Below are 20288 nucleotides of genomic sequence, written 5' to 3' on the forward strand. Positions count from 1 at the left end.
CAAAAGATAGCACTTTTAGGAAAATAGGAATAATGTATAAAGAACTTATCCCTATAAATAAATTAACGACTGCTAGAGATTTCCAGCGAGCAATGATTGGCTGAGTCTTTATCTGTGTCTACGTCACGCTGCGTATATTTAGAATATACTACTGCATCTACATAAGCGCATGTAAGACAAGGGAAGTAACACAGTGTAAAGGGCATAATTTGTGACTGTCTCTTGTCTGTAGGAATAAGGTCAGTAATTCGGTCGAAAATGTGCTTCCGTGGTGTAGTCGAAAGAAGTCCATAGTAAATATATCGTACTTTTCCCAATTCTAGCGCAAATTCGTGTAGAACGAGTGCTTTAATTACACTTTTGCACTGCTAGAATACATTCTGCATGAAATGAGACGGTTTTCATGTTTATACACCCCACGTGGCAAGTTTTGCAGCTCGAAACCGAAAGTGGGGATTTATTAAACGGACAAGAGCAAATATGCGCCATTTTTAGAGTAGCAGACCAAAACTGGCTGGCATTTCACTAGGAACTATTCAACCCCCTATTTTCTTTTCATTTTTGTCGTTCATTTATGATAGAACTTTCATGAAAAAAGGTGTAGGAAAATGTGATGTTCTATAAAGATACGTAAAGACGACCTGAGGTTGTCGTTTTTTATATGAGACAAATTACTAACCTTCAACCTGTAAGAACAGTCATTAAATTTCGTGATTCTTTTTTACTTTATTATTTAACTATGGGCCTTTCATTAGAAGATATATAATATAATTTGTTGAAATGTTTCGGTTACAAGGAATCTTTCGCATTCATTGTTTGAAAATGTAAAAAAATATTTGGCGTTGTAGAATTCCGTTCGTATTCGTGAGGATGCTGGCGCCTGGGTTTCATTAAGATTAAGATGGTAAGACGGTAACGGTTTGGGGGTAACTTTCATCAAGGACGCGACGTGTTTCAGCTTATAAACGGCATGCAATGCACCGCAATAGCAGTTATAGCTTTATTAGCCTTTTTTCCAATACAATCTTAAATATTAGCCGACAGCTCTCCGGCGACATGATGCTCTGCATCAAAATTTTACTTGTTGAGTCTGTTCAACCACAGTGATAGAGTATATGTATAAAAAACTCGGTTGTAGTTGCTACGGTTGATATTTATTAAATGAAAATGGCAACAGTAAGTAAAAACAGACGTTAAAACTACTGTCAGTATTCACGTTGTCCAGCAATCTCGGTAGTCGGTATTCGTTTGTAGTTATCTAATCTGGCTTCTGCTGCAATATACGGCATGTATTGTAGATATAAAAATAGTTACGTATTTACTTATGCAAACAGTAACACCTGCTTGTCAATTTGACATTTTGTTTGAAGCAATAATGTCCTACCTACATTGCAAAATGCTGAGGGATATGTTACTGTTATCGAGTTTGCAAAATTTTTTTTTTCGGTAAACATTTTTGTCAATAATGTTAACACCTTTTTCAATTATGCAAATCAAGAGGCAGAAGTATACCCTGCTTGTGATCGCAGTTTATATTTACTTTTCCAGTAAAGGTCTATCTTTGACTGCAAACAAATAAATACGTTGGAAGTACACGAAAGATATTTACTTATGCCAGTGGTTGTATTTGCATACAGACGCAGGTATAACAATGATCTGAAAATTACATTTATTAATCTGATCCATTTTGAAATATTCTGCATGTTTGTAAAATAATATTTGATACGGGTACTTTGCAGAAATTTAAGATTCCAAATTCTACACTGTATATAAAGTAAAGCTTGTTCGCGGAACAGCAACAATAATGATTATGTGTATGCGCTATGCAGCTACAATACACACACATGATAGACTGTATTTTAGTAATTATGTACAATAGATTATTTACTTATTTACAATGTGAAAGAAATCAGATAATTTCGTAAACGTATGTACAAAAATAGTATATCTTGATGTATCAAAGATATGGAAATGGCGCATTGAACAAACTTTGGAACTGTTCCAGACTTACTCATTTAGAATTTGCTGTTTAAAACCTTCTATAGCATTTGATCAGAAATTTACAAAGGTGAAAGTTACTTTAAGTATTTCTCGAAATGTCTTTAACGTTTAGGAAGAAAAAAATATGTTACACCAACTTTGAATTGCGTTAAGCAAAAACAGTGAATAGACATTACCAAGCGTTTGAGAATTTAATAGGCGGCCCCACCGCCTCCACCACTAATTCCTCCACCGCCAAGTCCTCCACCGAGTCCTCCACCGCTAAACAAGACTTGGATAAGCAGGATGAATACAAATACTGAAATCAAATCAATTAATGATATGATAACAAACATTTTGCATTCAATTTCATCTGTACTCCAACTGCATTCATCACAGAAAGAAAATTTGAAAGACTGAAAGTAATTTAACAAGAACTTCAAGTAAATAGGTTAAATATATATTATACTGTTTCGCAGCGATTGTGATCATGTTTTTCATAAAATGCAGACTATATAAGAATAACATATACTCACAGAAGATGATCATTTCAAAAAGACCGCCAAATCCACCACCCGAGCCTCCGAAACCAAAACTACTCCCACCGCCGCCGAAACCACCGCCGAAACCACCGCCGTAACCGCCGACGCCTGAAAGGAGAAATTTATTAGTTGATAATATATATTTCAACACATTTCTCATGTACATCTTCATTTGTATGACTGTATCATAATCGTCGTCATGTCAATTTCAGAACGATTATTAAATGTTTAAGTTGTAGGATGGTAGGGCTATTTAGCATAGAAATGGTATAGTAGTGCTTTTTGTCTGTAAAACGGTGTTTTAAAACCTTGCTACGGAACTACCAAAATTCACATTAAGAGCACAACAGTGTTTTTATCAGTAAAACTTTGCAACGGAACTACCAAAATTCACATTAAGACCGGTGCATAATTCTATACTAATACTAATAACTGGATATATTTCAACAATTGTTTAATTCAATGAAAACTTATAATGTCCAATTGGTATGAGCTTCCATAAAATTCCAGAATAATACTCTGTCTAATATATGGATTTGCGTTATGTCAGTTTTAAGCAGATTACGAGTTTTTAGCGGCATTCTTATTTGAGCGGTTTTTCCTGGAGTTCTCACGCACATAATGTATATAAACGGGCTGACGGATTCGAGATTTACAGTACATTGTATCTTCTTCTGTTGAAGTCGGCGGATCTTTGACCTACAACGTGTTACCACACGTCCGTGTCTGACGTGTGGAAAGCAGCTGATTGGCGTATGTGCTCCTACATATAAGTGTTTGGCCGTTCGAATAAACAATCGAAATTGTTCTGCCGTCAAATTGTCAAAGGCCGTCTCGTCCGAGTCAGAGACGATGACGGAAATGATTGACCAGTCAAAACATATTCCATTAAACTTATAACTGTCGCAGCTTGTTTCCGCTTAATTTCTCAGATAAATGTAAAAAAAAAAAAAATAACAAATGCTGTGCGTTCTCTTTAATGTTACACGAAAATGGTAAATTGCAGTAAAAGTACTACCTAGATTTACATCCTATCTATGTATGATAGTAGATGTTTCATCCGACTATTATTCATTCTTGATCGATATGCAATGCACTGCACAAAGTTCAGGACGATTCAGATGCATTGCTAACTGAAATCGCGGAGTGCTAGTACCATTTGTAACTTAGAATGTGACTTATGTCTGTGATCCCCTTTCATGTCAGGAATGTTTTGTTTACACAAGTTAAGCATTGTTAAATCAAATGATGTTTAATAATATAATAAATCACAAAGCCAATTAATTATTTGATAGAAATTCAAAATTAGGGTTTTGTCTTATGAGTCAGGTGCTAAGGTATTGTCAAATAGTGTCGACGTCTTTTTTCAATTCAGCGTCTCGTTCGCACCTTTTAAGCGATTTTATTTCTCTCTCAAGAACCGATAAAATGTCAAGGGACAAACTTATTGACATATCAGAATTTTGCAAGATATTATAATAAACTACCAAAACTATGGTGAACCGTTGTAACGATTTTCAAATAACGGAGAAAATCAACGTTGTTCAATCTTTTACCAATATTGAACCACTTATTTTCTTTCACTTCATCATCTTTCAATGCCAAATGTACATTCTATGTCAAACTTGGTGGAAAACAAACAATTTGAAAAAAAATAATACAGATGCGATGTCATATGCATACCAAAAGCCGTGTTTCCTTTTTCTTTCGTCTAAATGTAATATATCTTAAGTTCGAAAATAATTTCCAGATAGGTAAACTTTTCCAGAAAAAAAACCGCTTACATCCGTATGGTAAGTGCATGACATTCTTTCTGCATTTAAAGCTATATTGAACTATAGTAATTAGTTGCTAACCTCGAAGGAAGCAAAATGAGCACTCACGTATCAGTACTTTGCAACATTATTAAAACCAATTAAGAACCTTTAGTTACAAGTTATAACAAATACAACTGACCGTATTGTTTACCATAATACATCGGCATCATATAGTTCGCTGAGACCAATGAGGCTACGCTCAGCACGGCAATCGCTCCTACAAGCAGTAACTTCATTCTTGATGGCGACTTCTGAAACAAGCAAGCGTTCGTTTCAATGCAAAACTATTATAACTGTATATAAATAAAGAACAATATACAACAGTTTCACGCTGATGACACAATTTGCACTTATGTTGCTTTTTATGGTAGTTATAAACATGTTGTAATTTAATGATCTGATTGTGATTTATTTTGACAAAGTATCTTTTTAAGTAGTACGTTCCTGGTACATGTTACTATTTGTTTAAATTCAGTTAAATATATCTCTTTTACATGCATATTTATAGTGTAGTTTAAATATAATTTTAGTCAGAAGAATATGCAAAAGTTTTAAAAACTCACAATAGTAACTCCACTGAATACATTTTTCAGATGCTGAGTATTTATAGCGCAATTAGAGGAAAAAGTAATTTAAAAACAGCTAATATTGGTTTTGCATCCTTGCCACAAAAAATAACTTTCCCATTTCCTTAGTAGAGGAAATACTTTTTGCGGCTCAGTAAAACCACAGGTTGAACTTTTAAATTTATAGCTATCTATATATAGCTAATAGTGGTTTTGTAGCATTTTGTTGCGAAACCTTTAACATTGAAGATCATGTCAATCGCAAATGTCGTAAAAATTACCTACGAATTAAGAACATCCTAAAATATTTAACAAAATCAGCTACTGAAATTTTAATTTTGTCTCTAGTTATTTCCAGTCTGGATTACTGCAATGTCATACTGTATGGTTTAGCAAATTGTGGGGTGCATAAAATGTAACGTATTCAAAACATATGTGCAAAACTTGTCCTTAACAGGAGGAAATTTGACAGTTCCAAACAAACATAGTATGATTTACATTGGTTGCCGGTGACAGCAATGATTGAGTTTAAGATACTTTTATGTATAGCTGTCAGATTGGCAGAGCACCTGTGTATTTAACAGAATTGCTTACATAGTATATTCCTAGTAGACAAAGTTTAAGATCGTCAGAAAATTCTTAATGTCGTTGTGTTGTTCCATACAAGTGCAAAATATTTAATGATAGAAGTTACTGTATTATTTGTCCAAAGCTGTAATAATTGTTTTATATGCGTTAACAGCAGGTGATAGATTTTAATTTTTGTAAAAGATTTTATATTTCAGCATTTATATTTTCAATGTTTCTTACATTAAATATACTTGTTGGTACAGTCTCTATGGTTAGGGTAGTGTGTAGTATTTCGTTGTTGTTGTTGTTTTTTTAAATAAAAAATGATGGCACCATAAATGATGGAACCTCTATATGCAGCCCGTCTAGGCGTACAATGTAAGGCTTTTTGCACTGGTAATCGGCAATAGGAGTAAAATAGCCTAAGGGGGAAGGGTGCGGTCATGACTGTTTGTTTAAATAAAGGTTATCATTATTATTATTATTATTATTTACAACGCCATTGAATATGTTTTTGTATAGAAATAGGCGTTTGATCAAATTAATCAGTTTCAGTTTCAGTTTTGATAAGAATAGCCTCCATTTTTAAGTATGAACCAAAATGCGTGGTCATAATTTAATAAAATCATCTAGAAGTAACTACTGGGCTTTAATATAGCACAGTAATTGTATGTTTCATATTTAACTTATACTATCAACAGAAGTGTCAAACATTAAGCAAGGTACTAGGGAGGTGTATGGTTCTTGTCTTAGTAGTTCCATGTACAATATTATGAGGTTATTTAACAGTGTTGAGTACAATACTGAATTCTATTGGCCGAGTCCAAATATAGGTTATTACTGCTGTGTACGAGTCCAATCGAATTCAGTATTGTACTCAACACTGTTAAATTACCATAAAAATAGATGTAGAAAACATTACTTTATACATTTTTAACTCGCAAACAACAACACACATTAATTTAAAATACGTTCTTCTCTGATAACACATATGTTCTGTACATTTAGATCTACTCTCGGCGCAAAAAATTTCGAAAACAACTTTTCGTGAAATTTTGAACCGAAACCATGATAACTGGATAGGAAACGTTCTAACTAAGAAATTGAGTGCTTATACTAATATGTTTCATTCAAAAATAAGAAAGTTATCGCATTTTTTTTAAATACTGCTGTCGCTATATGCAAGGGAAGTAATTCCAAATCTCCTTATAAGGAATCGGAAGAGTTGTCCCGTCCAACATGAAAAAGATATGGATTTTTGGGACTGGAGTCCAATATGAAAAAATATGGAGTTTGTTGATTGTAGATTTCGGATTTTACTATATATACTTAAGAAAATGTGACACGCAGTACAATACTGGTTTCTATTGTATTGTCACGTGACAGAAAGAAAAGCTTCCAATTGGTTAAAAATATATAGGTGTGAAATAATACATGTTATGAAAATGTACCAAATTAAAGTCAAGGTTTTTAATGTAATATTCAAGAAAAGTAGATATCAACACATCGGTTAAACAATAAATAAAATGTTAGGTTACTAATGGAACAATAACTACAACCTTTATCCGCCACGGAATTGTGGGTGATGACCATGTGTGCCAGGTCGGAGTATTATTATTATTATTATTATTATTGTCATTATTATTGTTATTATTATTATTATTATTATTATTATTATTGTTATTATACCAGATTTATATAGCGCCCTTTTCATGATAAGCACGTTCAAAGGCGCTTTACATATAGCAAAAGTAGTAAATAGCTTAAATAACACTCTAAGCAAGAAAGGCATGATTTAAACGTGCAAAATAGTCCAATACTTTTCACAAAATACAAATGAATCTTAGTTTTGAGCCTACTTTAAACTCATAAATCGACGATGACCAAAATTTCCCGACTTGATTTTAATTCACAGCTTTTCGAGCAAATTGAACATTAACCTTGCATTTCTTAAAATATTTAACATAATTTAGCCACGCCATGAGAAAATCAACATAGTGCATTTGCGACCAGCATGGATCCAGACCAGTCTGCGCATCCGTGCAGTCTGGTCAGGATCCATGCTGTTCGCTTTCAAAGCCTGTTGCAATTAGAGAAACCGTTAGCGAACAGCATGGATCCTGACAAGACTGCGCGGATGCGCAGGCTGGTCTGGATCCATGCTGGTCGCAAATGCACTATGTTGGTTCTCTCATGGTGCGGCTCAGTTATGCTATTATAAGATTTACACAAGTTAAAAAATCATGCAACCATGTTTAGTTCATTTTGATATCATTTGAAATGGGTCTGCAACATACTGTGGTACTTTGCATTTGGTGCATCTTTAATAGGATTAAGACCAGAATTTTGTTGTTTGTATAGTATACAATATTTAGTTAAATCATATTTTATTGCATATCTTCATTACATACATAATATACACATATCTAATATAAACGTATGAAAATAGCAAATGGCCTGGACTTTAAGTTATACTAACATTATAAGCAGCCCTTCACACTGCGTCTAATAATTTGTAGATTAAACAAATGGCGGTTTTCATAATTTAAAGAAACAAAGAAAAACACCTAGAAAAATGTTTCAATGACACAAACGAAAAGAAAAGAAATAAATGGAAACAAAAGTGAAAAAAAACTATGACTACACAAAAACTATGGTTGTACTTCTGTTACAATGCCACCGACCGACCCGCCACCAACCCAAGATGCCCGACCCCTTGTTGAACTAGATACTACATGTATTCTGTGACCAGGAAGCGATATAATTATACTCGTTAATTGAATCGGCCTGTATTTTTTATGTATACATGTACGTCATTAAAGATCTTTTCATTTTGTGAGTCAGTCAAATTATCCACACCAAAAAGAAGTGTACGTGGGCTTAATGGATGGAAAGAGCGAGTACTTTGAAAACGTTGTAGTCTTGCATTTCGGAACCGGGTACATTTGAAAAAGAAATGTTCTGTATCTTCAATTCCATCTCCACATGTGCAAATAGGATCATCTCTGAGATGGTTTGTAAAAAGGTCAAAATTTAAGTTGCTGCACCTATTTCTCATGCGTGCGTGATCGACTGAATGTAATCTTTCTCCGTATAAAAAGTATTTAGGTACATTTGGTGGTTTTAACATATTTTAAACTGGGATTTGAAAGAAGCTATCATCGGTGATTCACGGATACTATTATCGAGTTCATTCCATAGATTCAGTGCTGACGGGACGATAGGTTTAGAGTACATTTCAGTATGTGTTGATAGCGTGACAAAGTCAGAATTGTTTCCTAAGTTATATGGAGTCGAATCTTCAACGGAATTGGGAAAAAATTCCCTCAGGTATTCTGGCAAAAGGCCATGCTTATATTTGTAAATCGGATTCAGTTGTTGAATTTTTCTACGATCTGATAAGGAGACCCGACCTATTTTTTGTGTAAGACGTTCTATTGATACGGAACGCGTGAGACCAGTCACTATTCTTGCAGCTTCATATTGGATGTTGTCCAGCGAGTTTTTTTCATATTCCATGCAACTGTCCCAAACAACTGATGCATATTCAGTAAGAGGTCTAAAGTAAGCTATATAAATTTGATCAAGTGTAACGCGTTTCAGCTTGTATTTTAATTGACGCATAGATCCGAGCACTTTCGATGCTGATGTCAAAATATTATTGATATGATCATGCCATTTGCCATCTTGGCTGAAAGTAATTCCTAAATGTTTATGATGGTCGACAAAACTAAACGGTGTATTTTCAAAAATAAGGAATGGTTTCATGGAATCAGATAGCGTGAAGAACATCACTTCTGTTTTAGCTGGGTAAAACTTAATCAGCCATTGCTTTGCCCAGAAAGAAATTATTGGAGGTCAGAATTTAACATTTCTTCCATGAGAGGAATGTCGTTGGCAGAAACTGCAAGGGAGCTGTCGTCGGCAAATAGACGATATACAATATCGAAACATGAAACATTTAATTGGTTTAGCATATCATACACTTGTGTGTAGATATTTGTATTTTTTGTGACTAGTTTTCAAACATAAAAATATGATACAGTTTCAAGTCTTTCTACATTGAAATTAAATTTGCATTGAGATTATATTTCACGGGAGGTATTGTAATTGCAAAAGCCTGAGGATTATTCTGTTATTCTAAGACAGAAGTTGCAAAGTTTGTGACATTCTAGAGTTTTAATCAATTCTTGTTTCGTACATTAGAAAAGATCAATCTTAATTTCGATTAATCTAAATTTCCGATGGCTTTTCTATGTTATGTTCTGCATCATCACATACCAGTTTTGTGATTTTCTGTCTTTCTGTTCTTGAAACACTATGAAAAACTTGGTCTGAATGGTGGCAACGACTTTTTAAATATATATATACAAAATTGTTCTGGCACACCTGTTATAAACATTGAGTTTTTGCTTAAGCCTTGATGATAAGAAAAAATTGTAAATTTTTGGGTTTCTATTTTAAGATAAAAGGTTTAACGAACGACGACAAGGATCAAATTGGTTGCGCTACCTTATCGACTGGGAAGCAACTCCATTCGTGGCAGTTATAAAGATGCACATGATTTAAAAAATCGGAAATTAATTACAATCGTTTTTTCTAGTTTTCATGACTGACTAAATGACATAAACTAACTGTATGTGGTAGTTTAAAATAGAAATTCATTCAAATCTATTTAAACCAGAGTGAAAATAAGGGTGCGGTACACATTCAGTTTATAAAGCGATATGAGTTTCAAATAATATTATTAACGCAAGAGGGACCTCTGTGGCCTAGTGGATAATGTCGTTTACTTCGAATCACTTACTCCTCACCGTTGTGGGTTCGAAACCTCGTTTGATGTGTAGTACTATTTCATGTGAGAAAGCCATATAGCTGGTTTTATATTCTACCCAGGTGCCCGCCGTGCCTCAAAAATGCTTTTTAGGGTACCTGGGACCTTCTTCTACCATGATAAACTGGAAAGCCGCCGTATAGCATATATGCCGGAGTGACGTTAAAAAGAAAATGATGCAAAGAAGACAAATTATTAATCATGCTGCATTTACAAAGGCCTATTAAAATGGTTGGTAAAATTCTAGGGTCTCTTTATCAAAGGTTTCGGATAATTTTAACATATTTCGATTTTTATTTTAGACCGCAAGTAAATCTGATAAAAATGTTAGAAACAAACACAGAATGTAAACAACTAAATAACATATCCCGGCAAATAAAAAATGTACCTCTATTTAATTGAGTTTAATTTCTTAAAAAGTACAAATTAAGGAGGTAGGTTACCTTGTTACAAGGGTAAATTCAAATTAGTTGAGCCGCAGCATGTTTTTGTATTTCGTCTAATATGAAGTTTTAACTGGTACAATTTCAATTTCGTTTGTCTCTGTCCCTTCAAGTTCAGTTTTTATCCAGGTTTGAAGAACATGACCCTCAAAAGGTATTTCATATTGGAAGAAGAAGGAAAATACGGATATTTAACACTTTTCAGTGTATTTCAGTTTCATTGATATCCGTAGAAGTCTACATAATTGATAATTTTACTAGTATGTACGTTAGCTTTCTAATATAAGCTTAAAATGTATATGTCGCGGGGCTCGTGTTTCCATGGTAACGCATTTTCTCTCATTTTTAAACAACTATGTATAAAATACGGGTTTTCGACGGCTTTAGTGCCATTCCATTAATGACCAACATGGAATATTTTGGTAATATTATCAGCAAAATACCAAGCGCTTTACATGGTACCCTATTTTTCTCAAAGTTTAAAGTAACCATGACAACAGAAATGTTTAAAATAGCCTGTATCTTGCTTTTTGTCGTAATTTCTTATTAAAAATATTGAATAAGATTATCTTTCTAGTTAATGTAGCTTTAAAACATATTATTTCTACGTAAGTTATATTTTCGTGTTATTTGCATTTATTCAAACAAATTTTCACAGCTAAGAATACTCAGAGCAGTACACCTCGTCTGGCATTTTTCATGGAAAAATCGTTCAGCATGCTGCTATTATTCTGATGGATATTGTTAAAATGAAAATAAAAGCTGAAGCTGTGTTTCTTAAATAGACCAGTGTCAACGCTTTTGAATTTTACATTTAGATACATAGGTCACGGGCTTCGTTTCCATGGTAACATCAATTTAATTCAAGAAACCACATTTTCTACTGAAATTTGAACAACTTTGGGTCTTAATTTTAGTATATACGTTACAAATTATCAACGGAACCTGAAAAATAGGTATTACAAATCAAACTGCTAGATTTTTTATTTGAAAATGGCCGTAACAAGTAACCTTTCACCCAATTGTATTCCAAATAAAATTGGTTACCATCGTCCATTTCTTTACATTCCGCATAACATTTCAATATAACTACATAAAAGAAGCAAAATATTGATTATTATTCAGAGCAACAGATTCATAAAAAAATATTTCAGCAACTAATGGTTATTTGAAAATAGTTAAAATAAAGAAAATGCACAGAATTACGTACTTTCAAGATAACAGCTATTAATTTTGCGCGGTAACTGACACGTTACGTCATAACGTCAATGACGTCATTTTAAAGCACCATTGTTTTGAAGCGTTTCTGCGGCAATTTATTCATTATTTCTGCACTATTAAGCCATAAAGCATCAGATCGAAGACAGGTTCATGATTTGTTTTCAGAAGAATGAATATACAAAGACATTTAGTTTGTCGTAAACGTCGTCGTAAATCGTCACGTTAGCTTCCGGTTGGACATGCGCACATACAAAATATGAAGGTAACCTACCTCCTTAAAGGTGAAAAGCCCAGGTATTTCGACAGCAATTGTCCAGTTACAACTGTTTATTTTCTTATGTTTACGTTTTTAAAACTAAATTCTTAAACAGAAACATACACGAATGAAATAGTAAACTTTGCTAAGCACTGTAGCAGTAATTGTATTTATAAATTTTATGTAATAGCGAGCGTAGCTTGCGAGCAATTGCGCGAAGCGCAATTGCGAGCGCGTAGCTCGCCTTACGGCAATGTGTAGGCGAATATAACAAAGGTGTGCCGAACGGAGCAAAGTGATATAGCTGAAAAATTTTCCTCTCGTCTGGGCGCCGCCATTTTGGGTGCCGCCATTTTGTTCTACTTCCGTCAAAGTCGGGAAAATTATTGTTGTTTTTTTAATTTTATATTTGAGTTACAATCTCTATGTTCATTAGGTGTCTTTATTTTTAAAAAAGTTATGTTATGGAAATAATTTCAATTTTGCTTTTATTTTACGAAGTGCGTGTCCCTAGAGGACAGGTGCTCACAGGAAATGCTTTGTTGGCAGTGAATACAGAACTTCATTTGATTGCTGAATATTATCCATCGCTCAAAAATAATGCAAGAAAGATGTCCAGTTGGTAGAAAAAAATATAATTTTCTTTTAAAAGATCAAGCATTGGCCAGAAAATGGGATAAAATATCATAAATAAGCATAAAGCCATAAGAACGCCACAAACAGGTAATGACGTCACCGTGACACCGGCTTTCCATAAATTTTGCAACATATGATATTCGCTGTTACAGGTATAATGACACTAAATTTTTGTTTCTTTTCAAGTGAATAGGTTCTCGGAATTGTTTTAAGCAGTGAATAGTTTCTTTGCCGTTTAAGCTACGCTCACTCAGAGGCTTTGCCTTTTTCATATTATCAGTTAAGTCTGTGTCAGACGGTGGTACATACACACAAACCATCGTCAGATACTGCATCTGTTAAAGTGCTGCACGTTTGATTCACTAACGTCATTTCAAAACCTACTTCTGATATACGGGATTGAATAAATGGCAACTGTACGTTGTATAAACTGGTCAAGCTATCAATGTTGGCTTGAAGAATTCAAAATTTTACTGACTCATTTCATCATCGTTTATCGGAAATCACAGATGTCCTTAAAATGTATTCTATGGAGCAATCATTATATCTCCTACGGCTCTATCACTTGCATTGACATTTGACTTTTTGCCATCATTTTTAGCATTGTTTTCGTAATCAAGCTATTTGCTCTGCTCTTGCATATTCAAATTAGTTGAACCGCAGCAATTTTTTGTATTTCGTGTAATTTAATGTTTTAACTGCTACAATCTCAATTTCGTTTATCCCTGTCCCTTCAAGTACAATTTTTATCCAGGTTTGAAGTGCATGATCCTCCAAATGTATTTTATATTGAAAGAAGAAGGAAAATACGGATATTTAACACTTTTGGGGTATTTCAGTTTCATGATTTTACTAGTATGTGCGTTAGCTTTCAAATGCTTTAAATGTATATGTCGCGGGGCTCGTGTTTCCATGGTAACGCATTTTCTCTCTATGTATGAAAGCGGGATTTTCGACGGCTTTAGTGCCATTATGTTAATACCGAACATGGAATATTTGGGTTATATTATTTGCAAAATACCAAGCACTTTACATGTTACTCTATTTTTCTTAAAGTTTAAAGTAACCATGGCAACAGAGATGTTTAAAATAGTTTATATCATGCTTATTTCGTAATTTCTTATAAAAGATATTAAATAAAAATATCTGTCTTGTTAATGTAGCTTTAAAACATCTTATTTCTAACGTAAGTAATATTTTCGTTTCATCTGCATTTATTTAAACGAATTTCACAGCTTAAAATATTTATAGCAGTACCCCTCGTCTGACATTTTTTTATGGAAAAATCGTCCTGCATGCTGTTATTAGTCTCATGGATATTGTTGAAATGCAAATAAAAAAATGAAGCTGTGTTCCTTAAATAAACAAGTGTCAACGCTTTTGAATTTTACATTTAGATATATAGGTCACGGGGTTCGTTTCCATGGTAATATCAATTTAATTCAAGACACCACAATTTTCTACTGAAATTTGAACAATTTTAGAGCTTAGTTTTAGTATATAAGTAACAAATTATCAACGAAAACTGAAAAATAGACCTGTGTTGCAAATCAAACTGCCCGATTTTTATTTGAAAATGGCCATAATAAGTAACCTTTCATCCAACTATATTCCCAATAACATCAGTTACCATCATCTATTTTCTTACATTCCACATACCATTTCAATATAACTACATAAAAGAAGCAAAATACTGATCATTATTCAGAGAGAAAGACTCATAAAAAATATTTCAGCAAATAATGGCTGTTTAAAAATAGTTGAAATAATGAAAATTCACAGAATTACGTACTTTCAAATAAAAGCTATTAATTTTGCACGGTAACTGACACGTAACGTCATGACGTCAGTGACGTCATTTGATGGGAACAATGTTTTGAAGCATTTCTGCAGCAATTTATTCATTATCATTCTACATTATTAAACCACGAAGCATCAGATGGAAGACAGGTTCGTGATTTTTTTTTCAGAAGAGTGGATATATAAAAACATTTAGTTTGTCGTAAACGTCGTCGTAAATCGTCACGTTAGCTTCCGGTTGGGCATGCGAACATACAAATATCAAGGTAACCTACCTCCTTAAGGTCGATTCAGCCCATATTCGTCAATCAAAGACATCTCTTTAAGCCTGCCTTTCGCGAATGCGACTAGCATTACAGGAATTTTAAAACATTTTACAAAATAAATATGTCGTTTTAAATATACAAAACACCTTTGCACAACAGAACTTAGGCTGAATTTTTAATTTGAAAGACATGTTTTTGAATACATATACATTCTTTTACCGGTATTCCAACCACTAGCACCATAGCTCCACTTGTCAGCAAGGCTATTGTGTAAGAATTATTTTCTTCACTGGTCTTTTTTTTTCAGTCCAGAAAATAAATACATTCATTCAAGCCATTTTGCGTGGTTTGTCATCTAATATACACAGGAACAAAGTCCCGATACTTGGGACGTAGGAAGTCGTTAGCCAGAGTTGATAAATATTCAAGTATCGGAATGATCTACGGGCTCAATACAATGTGTTTGAGAAATAGTGAAGACATGCTACAGAAAGCTGTATCTGCAGTACAGTAACTGAATTTTACTGCGGTATTTGATGTGGTTCTGGGCCAGTTTGTATGAAAAGTCTTATGTATGATCGAATGTGGCTACTAACAGTGTCTTTGCTGTATCCCGGTGACACCAGCCAGTAGACATGAAATGTTTAATTCCATTTCTCTAATTTTGATGCCATATAAATGAGGTATGAAACCAAAACATTTAGTATCTGACAGTTGTATCTAATTTTTAATATTTTTAGGATTGATACAAACAGGACTATCCCACCGCAAGAAAATCAAACGTTTGGGTGTTCATCAGTCAACATTATCTGTAGACTTCATTAATGCTATCAAATTACTGGGACAGTCCGTGGTCAAAGAAGGGGAATGTCAAGATGTTAATAATTGTCTACACGACCTTGCCAACCGGATTCGCTGAATCTAATAATCCATGCTAGTAGCCCGCCGGCGATTCAGGGTTGTGGTCAACGATGTCGCCATACAACCCTCCCGCGGCAATAGCAATGCGACAGAGTCACCAGAACTCGGTGAGCAGCAACCCACGCTTGGCTGACATTTAATATTTGGAAAAATGCAACTTTTTCGATGAAACCATACTCATAATTGACTTGAGTGAACGGTGACAACGCTTTTATCGCATCCGTGGGAAAAGATCAACGATATTTGTTTGACGGAAGAGGAACTAGTCTGTGTTAGTATGGGCAGATTCAAATAAAATGGCTATGATGGAAACATTCTAAGGTGTAGAAAAATATCTTGGAATGCTTTAAAATGTTTTTCTTGTTTTCTGTTGAATTGATAAATTTCCTTGTAGAAACATGTTATATGAAACAGAAAGTAACATATACCAATTAATCGTAAAAAGATATAAAATGGTACAATATTAGTCTGTATTCAGATCGTATATTCTGTTCATAGGGGGTAACTTCAAATTTGTATAATCATGCCCATTGTCCTATCAAAACTTGAAATAATTAGAGGTAAGTGGGAATTCTTTGTGGCCATGAAGGTGAAAAAGTAGAAATTCCTAAAAGAATATCTTTAAAAAATATATATATATTATATTATGTCGATGGTAGCCAGCCTAAAACAATACATATATGTATATCTGTTTTGTCTTTTTTGGAGATTTCGCTCCAAGGAAAATAAATATTATTAACTATTATTCGTGCTTTTTAGATTTCTTTGATATAAAATCTAGTATAAATGTTTCTACAGGACATCACAATTTCAAACACGTAGTTTCTTTCTATATAACCGGGTTTACCTGTATACCTAAGGTACTCATTCTATAAAATATCATGTCTGTAGGCCTAAATTTTCAAATGGTACATTGACTTTTGACTACTGATGCTAAACCAAGTATCCATCCACTTACCCACCGTATTTGTTTGCAAGTATACACCGTTTCTAGACAACTTTTCCCTACATCTGACGCAGTTTTTAAGCAATGACTCAGTGTGACATGGTACTACTGACTCCAAATTGAAACTACTAAGCACTAAACAGTAATCAAATGAAGTTAACTGATTATATGTCAAGATATTCGCAAGGGGGTGATACGAAACTTTTTTAAGAGTCAATAAGACCTTGACATTTGACATAAATGTGATGGGGGACTCGACATGATAGATATAAATATACTCTCAAAAACAATGAAAATAAAATGGATACACAATCTTTTATCACATGAAAACGCGAATTAGAAAGTTATACCACAGTTTTTCTTAAATCAATATGGAGAGAATCTTCTGATATTTTTATGAACTTAGATTCCTATAAGTCACTACCACGTACTAAATACACTATTCCTAATTTTTATAAAACACTTATAGATGTATGGATTGAATTCAATAATAGCAAAATCGATACAACTAAATTAGAATCTTTTCAAGAAATACGTAAACAAATACTCTGGGGCAATCGTTTCATAAAATATAGCGGCAAATGTCTTATATTTAAGTCATGGATAGACTCCAAGATCATTTTCGTTAATGATATAATCTCAAATACTGGAGAAATTGATGTTAATAAAATATTAACTTTTCTCAAATCTAAGCATAACTGGATAGCTGAAACTCAAATCATTAAAAGGGCACTACCAAATTCATGGAAAACGAAACTAAAAGCAAAAGATTCGTACTCAACAAGGGTAAAGACAGAATTAGCTTTATTTATTGAACCTAATAAACCTTTAAAAGATATGACAAATAAAATCATATATGATATACTTCTAAAAAGAAAATTTGAACGCCCATATATCCATAAATACTGGGAACAGCAGTTTGGTAAACACATTATGTGGAGTTCCTTCTATTATGTTTTAAATAAAGTCACTTCAGACAACAAAGTAAAACAGTTTAAGTACAAACTTATCCATCATATTGTTGCTACAAATCTGAATTTATTTACTTGGAATATATTTGATAATCCGTTTTGTAAACACTGTAACTGTATTGAGGATTATTCGCAGTTTTTCCTAGACTGCAGATATCTGATAAATTTCTGGACAATCATTTCTAACGTCTTCAAAAAATGTGGTTTTTCGAGATCGTTTAAAAACTTAGAAAGTATCGTCATTGGTTATAAAATTGAACTTAAAGAGTATCAAGGCGTAAATTTATTATCAAATACCATTTCGTATTGCATATATAAAACCTATTTTATTAGCGATAGACGAACTAAATATTTAAATATTAGTAATGTCCTGTACAATGTTATTATTGTTCTAATAGACTATTTGGAAAAAAGAAATACAAGACTACCTATTTTGAAAACCTTTTTGAAATACATGTAATGTAACAAATGTTGAATAATACTTTGTCACACATTCTATACATTTATATTTTCTTTTATACTGCTTTTTATATTGTATATGTTAATTTGAAAAAATAAACGGGTCGTTCTACAGATGTAAGACGATTCCAAAAAGAAAAAAAAGAAAGACCTTGACATTTGACCTACTGACTATGATATACTAGTAAATAAAATAACCTATTCAAAATGCACGACCATTCTTTTATACAACTACAATGTAAATGGAAAAGAAAAAGTATGATGAGCACTACGTGTTGTCACAAAACAGTAAACTGGAAGTGATACACATATAAAGGGAAAAGATGCTGACAATAGGACCCAAGGAATTTTTCATTTATAAGTAAATCACTGTACTGTATCTGGTCTCTTTAATTACATGAAGCTGCAGACATGCACCGAGGATGCAGTATTAACTTTAAGATGATAACTAATCATACTTAATTGAAATTCCTAAACATACGTGTATATACTCGCACCGGTGAGGGACAAGTGCTCTGAAGTCAGTGACTTAACTACTCGGTCATGGACGCCCCCTGGCACAGGAAGGGAAAATTTCTATTTGAACTGTGGCGTGTATTAAATGGAAACTTACCTTAAACTGTCTTCCAGATATTCGTTCGAAACAAACTATTTTACCTCGAGCACAGTCAACGCGTGTATGCTTTAGGTAAAATAGTTCGTATCATTTATAACCACAAATTACTTTTCTTAAAAGCTCTAACCTCATTATCAATACCGCACACGAATTCAGTTATACCATCACGTTATCTAGTACAAGACGACTTTCTTTCTTTGCACATAATTAAATTGACAATTTATCTGACATAGATAAAAGGCCAAACTATATACATGGCTATCTGAGATAATTATGTGTCTAAATTGAAAAAGTGGAAAACCACAGGTCGCCAAACACGACATAAACGAACATGTTGCAGGCTCAGTTTGGCTGAGCCTGTTCATGAACAGTAGTGGAAATGCAAGCTACCGTCCACGCCCTCTAGCCCCGGGTTTAGCAGAACTCAACATTTACATATGTTATAAGTACCAGAGTATTGCAGATGTATTCATACGGCGGTGCACTTAGAACCTTCAATGATGCACAGAGTGCAATTCCATGAAAAGCGGCGTATGGTCCCCAGAGAAACACAATGGTTTTGCCCTAAACGAGAAAAAAATGGGCAGAATTAAACAAACTGGGATCTGTGGTTATGGAGCCTGCATATGACAGAAACTGTCAAAAGACAAAATTAAAAAGCAGGCACCATATCCAAGGGGTGATTAAACAATACGCAAAGTTTCTAAAGCTGGAGTATTGGAACCAGCCAAGCCGAAATGGTCAAGCTGAAAACTTAAACAGGACACTAACACAACATAACTATCGTGCTAAACCTACCGTATTTTCGGGACAATAGGCCGCTGTACCGTACTGGCTGCAGCCGTATATTTTAACTATTTCAGAAAAAAAAAATTATCGTATAGGCCGCTCCGGCATATTGGCCGCGGTTTATATACACCACAATGAGGCGAACATTACCATGTCGTATAAAGAATATTCTTGATAAATAGTCATTGAAATGGATTGTATTTACAGGTAATCACACTTGTTAATTCGTCGAATGCAGTGAACTGTTGAGTCCGAATGTAAGTTTTCGTGAGCTATTTTCAAAGGCCCTTTCGGCAAAATTGTCCATTCTGTACTCTACATTTTACTTGATTCGATCGGATATTAAGCAAAACATGGCTACACCGACTAGAAAGAGAAAATTATCTGATACCGACACTGGAATATCCAGTTGAATTTCAACAACTTTCAAAATGCAAGTGAAAAATTAAAACTGTTGTATAGGCCGCATGAAAGACCCATTTAAAAAAAAATGACGTATAGGCCGCTTCGACGCATAGGCCGCACCCCTGAAAATTTCACTTTTTTGACGTATAGGCCGCGGTTATAAATACAGTTTTGTTAAACTGTAAATTTGTATTTTAAAACTGTGATAGTAATTTCATGAGCATTTAATGTTTTATGTAAACCTTACGTT

At 33.8% G+C, this 20288-nt stretch overlaps 1 protein-coding gene across 1 annotated transcript; it reads right to left on the reverse strand.

The window, feature by feature from the left end:
* Window positions 1–1132: 1132 nt before the first annotated feature.
* On the reverse strand, window positions 1133–18990 carry LOC123523637 (ctenidin-3-like). The gene is made up of 5 exons (XM_053537943.1): window positions 18972–18990; window positions 4479–4590; window positions 2517–2630; window positions 2178–2299; window positions 1133–1273 (listed from the first exon to the last, which is right to left on the reverse strand). The coding sequence occupies exons 2-4, from the start codon at window positions 4573–4575 to the stop codon at window positions 2193–2195; spliced, it is 318 nt and encodes a 105-aa protein (XP_053393918.1). The 5' UTR covers window positions 4576–4590; window positions 18972–18990; the 3' UTR covers window positions 1133–1273; window positions 2178–2192.
* Window positions 18991–20288: the final 1298 nt, after the last annotated feature.

Source organism: Mercenaria mercenaria, chromosome 3 (genome assembly GCF_021730395.1).
Source record: "Mercenaria mercenaria strain notata chromosome 3, MADL_Memer_1, whole genome shotgun sequence".
Taxonomy (NCBI): domain Eukaryota; kingdom Metazoa; phylum Mollusca; class Bivalvia; order Venerida; family Veneridae; genus Mercenaria; species Mercenaria mercenaria.

Bases quoted from the DNA above. Each gene is read 5' to 3' on its own strand.
- LOC123523637 (XM_053537943.1), bottom strand. From the start codon at position 4,575: ATGAAGTTACTGCTTGTAGGAGCGATTGCCGTGCTGAGCGTAGCCTCA. The intron at 2,631-4,478 runs GTCAGTTGTATT...TTCTCCTTTCAG, and splicing joins GTATTATGGTAAACAATACG to GCGTCGGCGGTTACGGCGGT. The intron at 2,300-2,516 runs GTGAGTATATGT...ATTTGATTTCAG, and splicing joins TTTTGAAATGATCATCTTCT to TATTTGTATTCATCCTGCTT.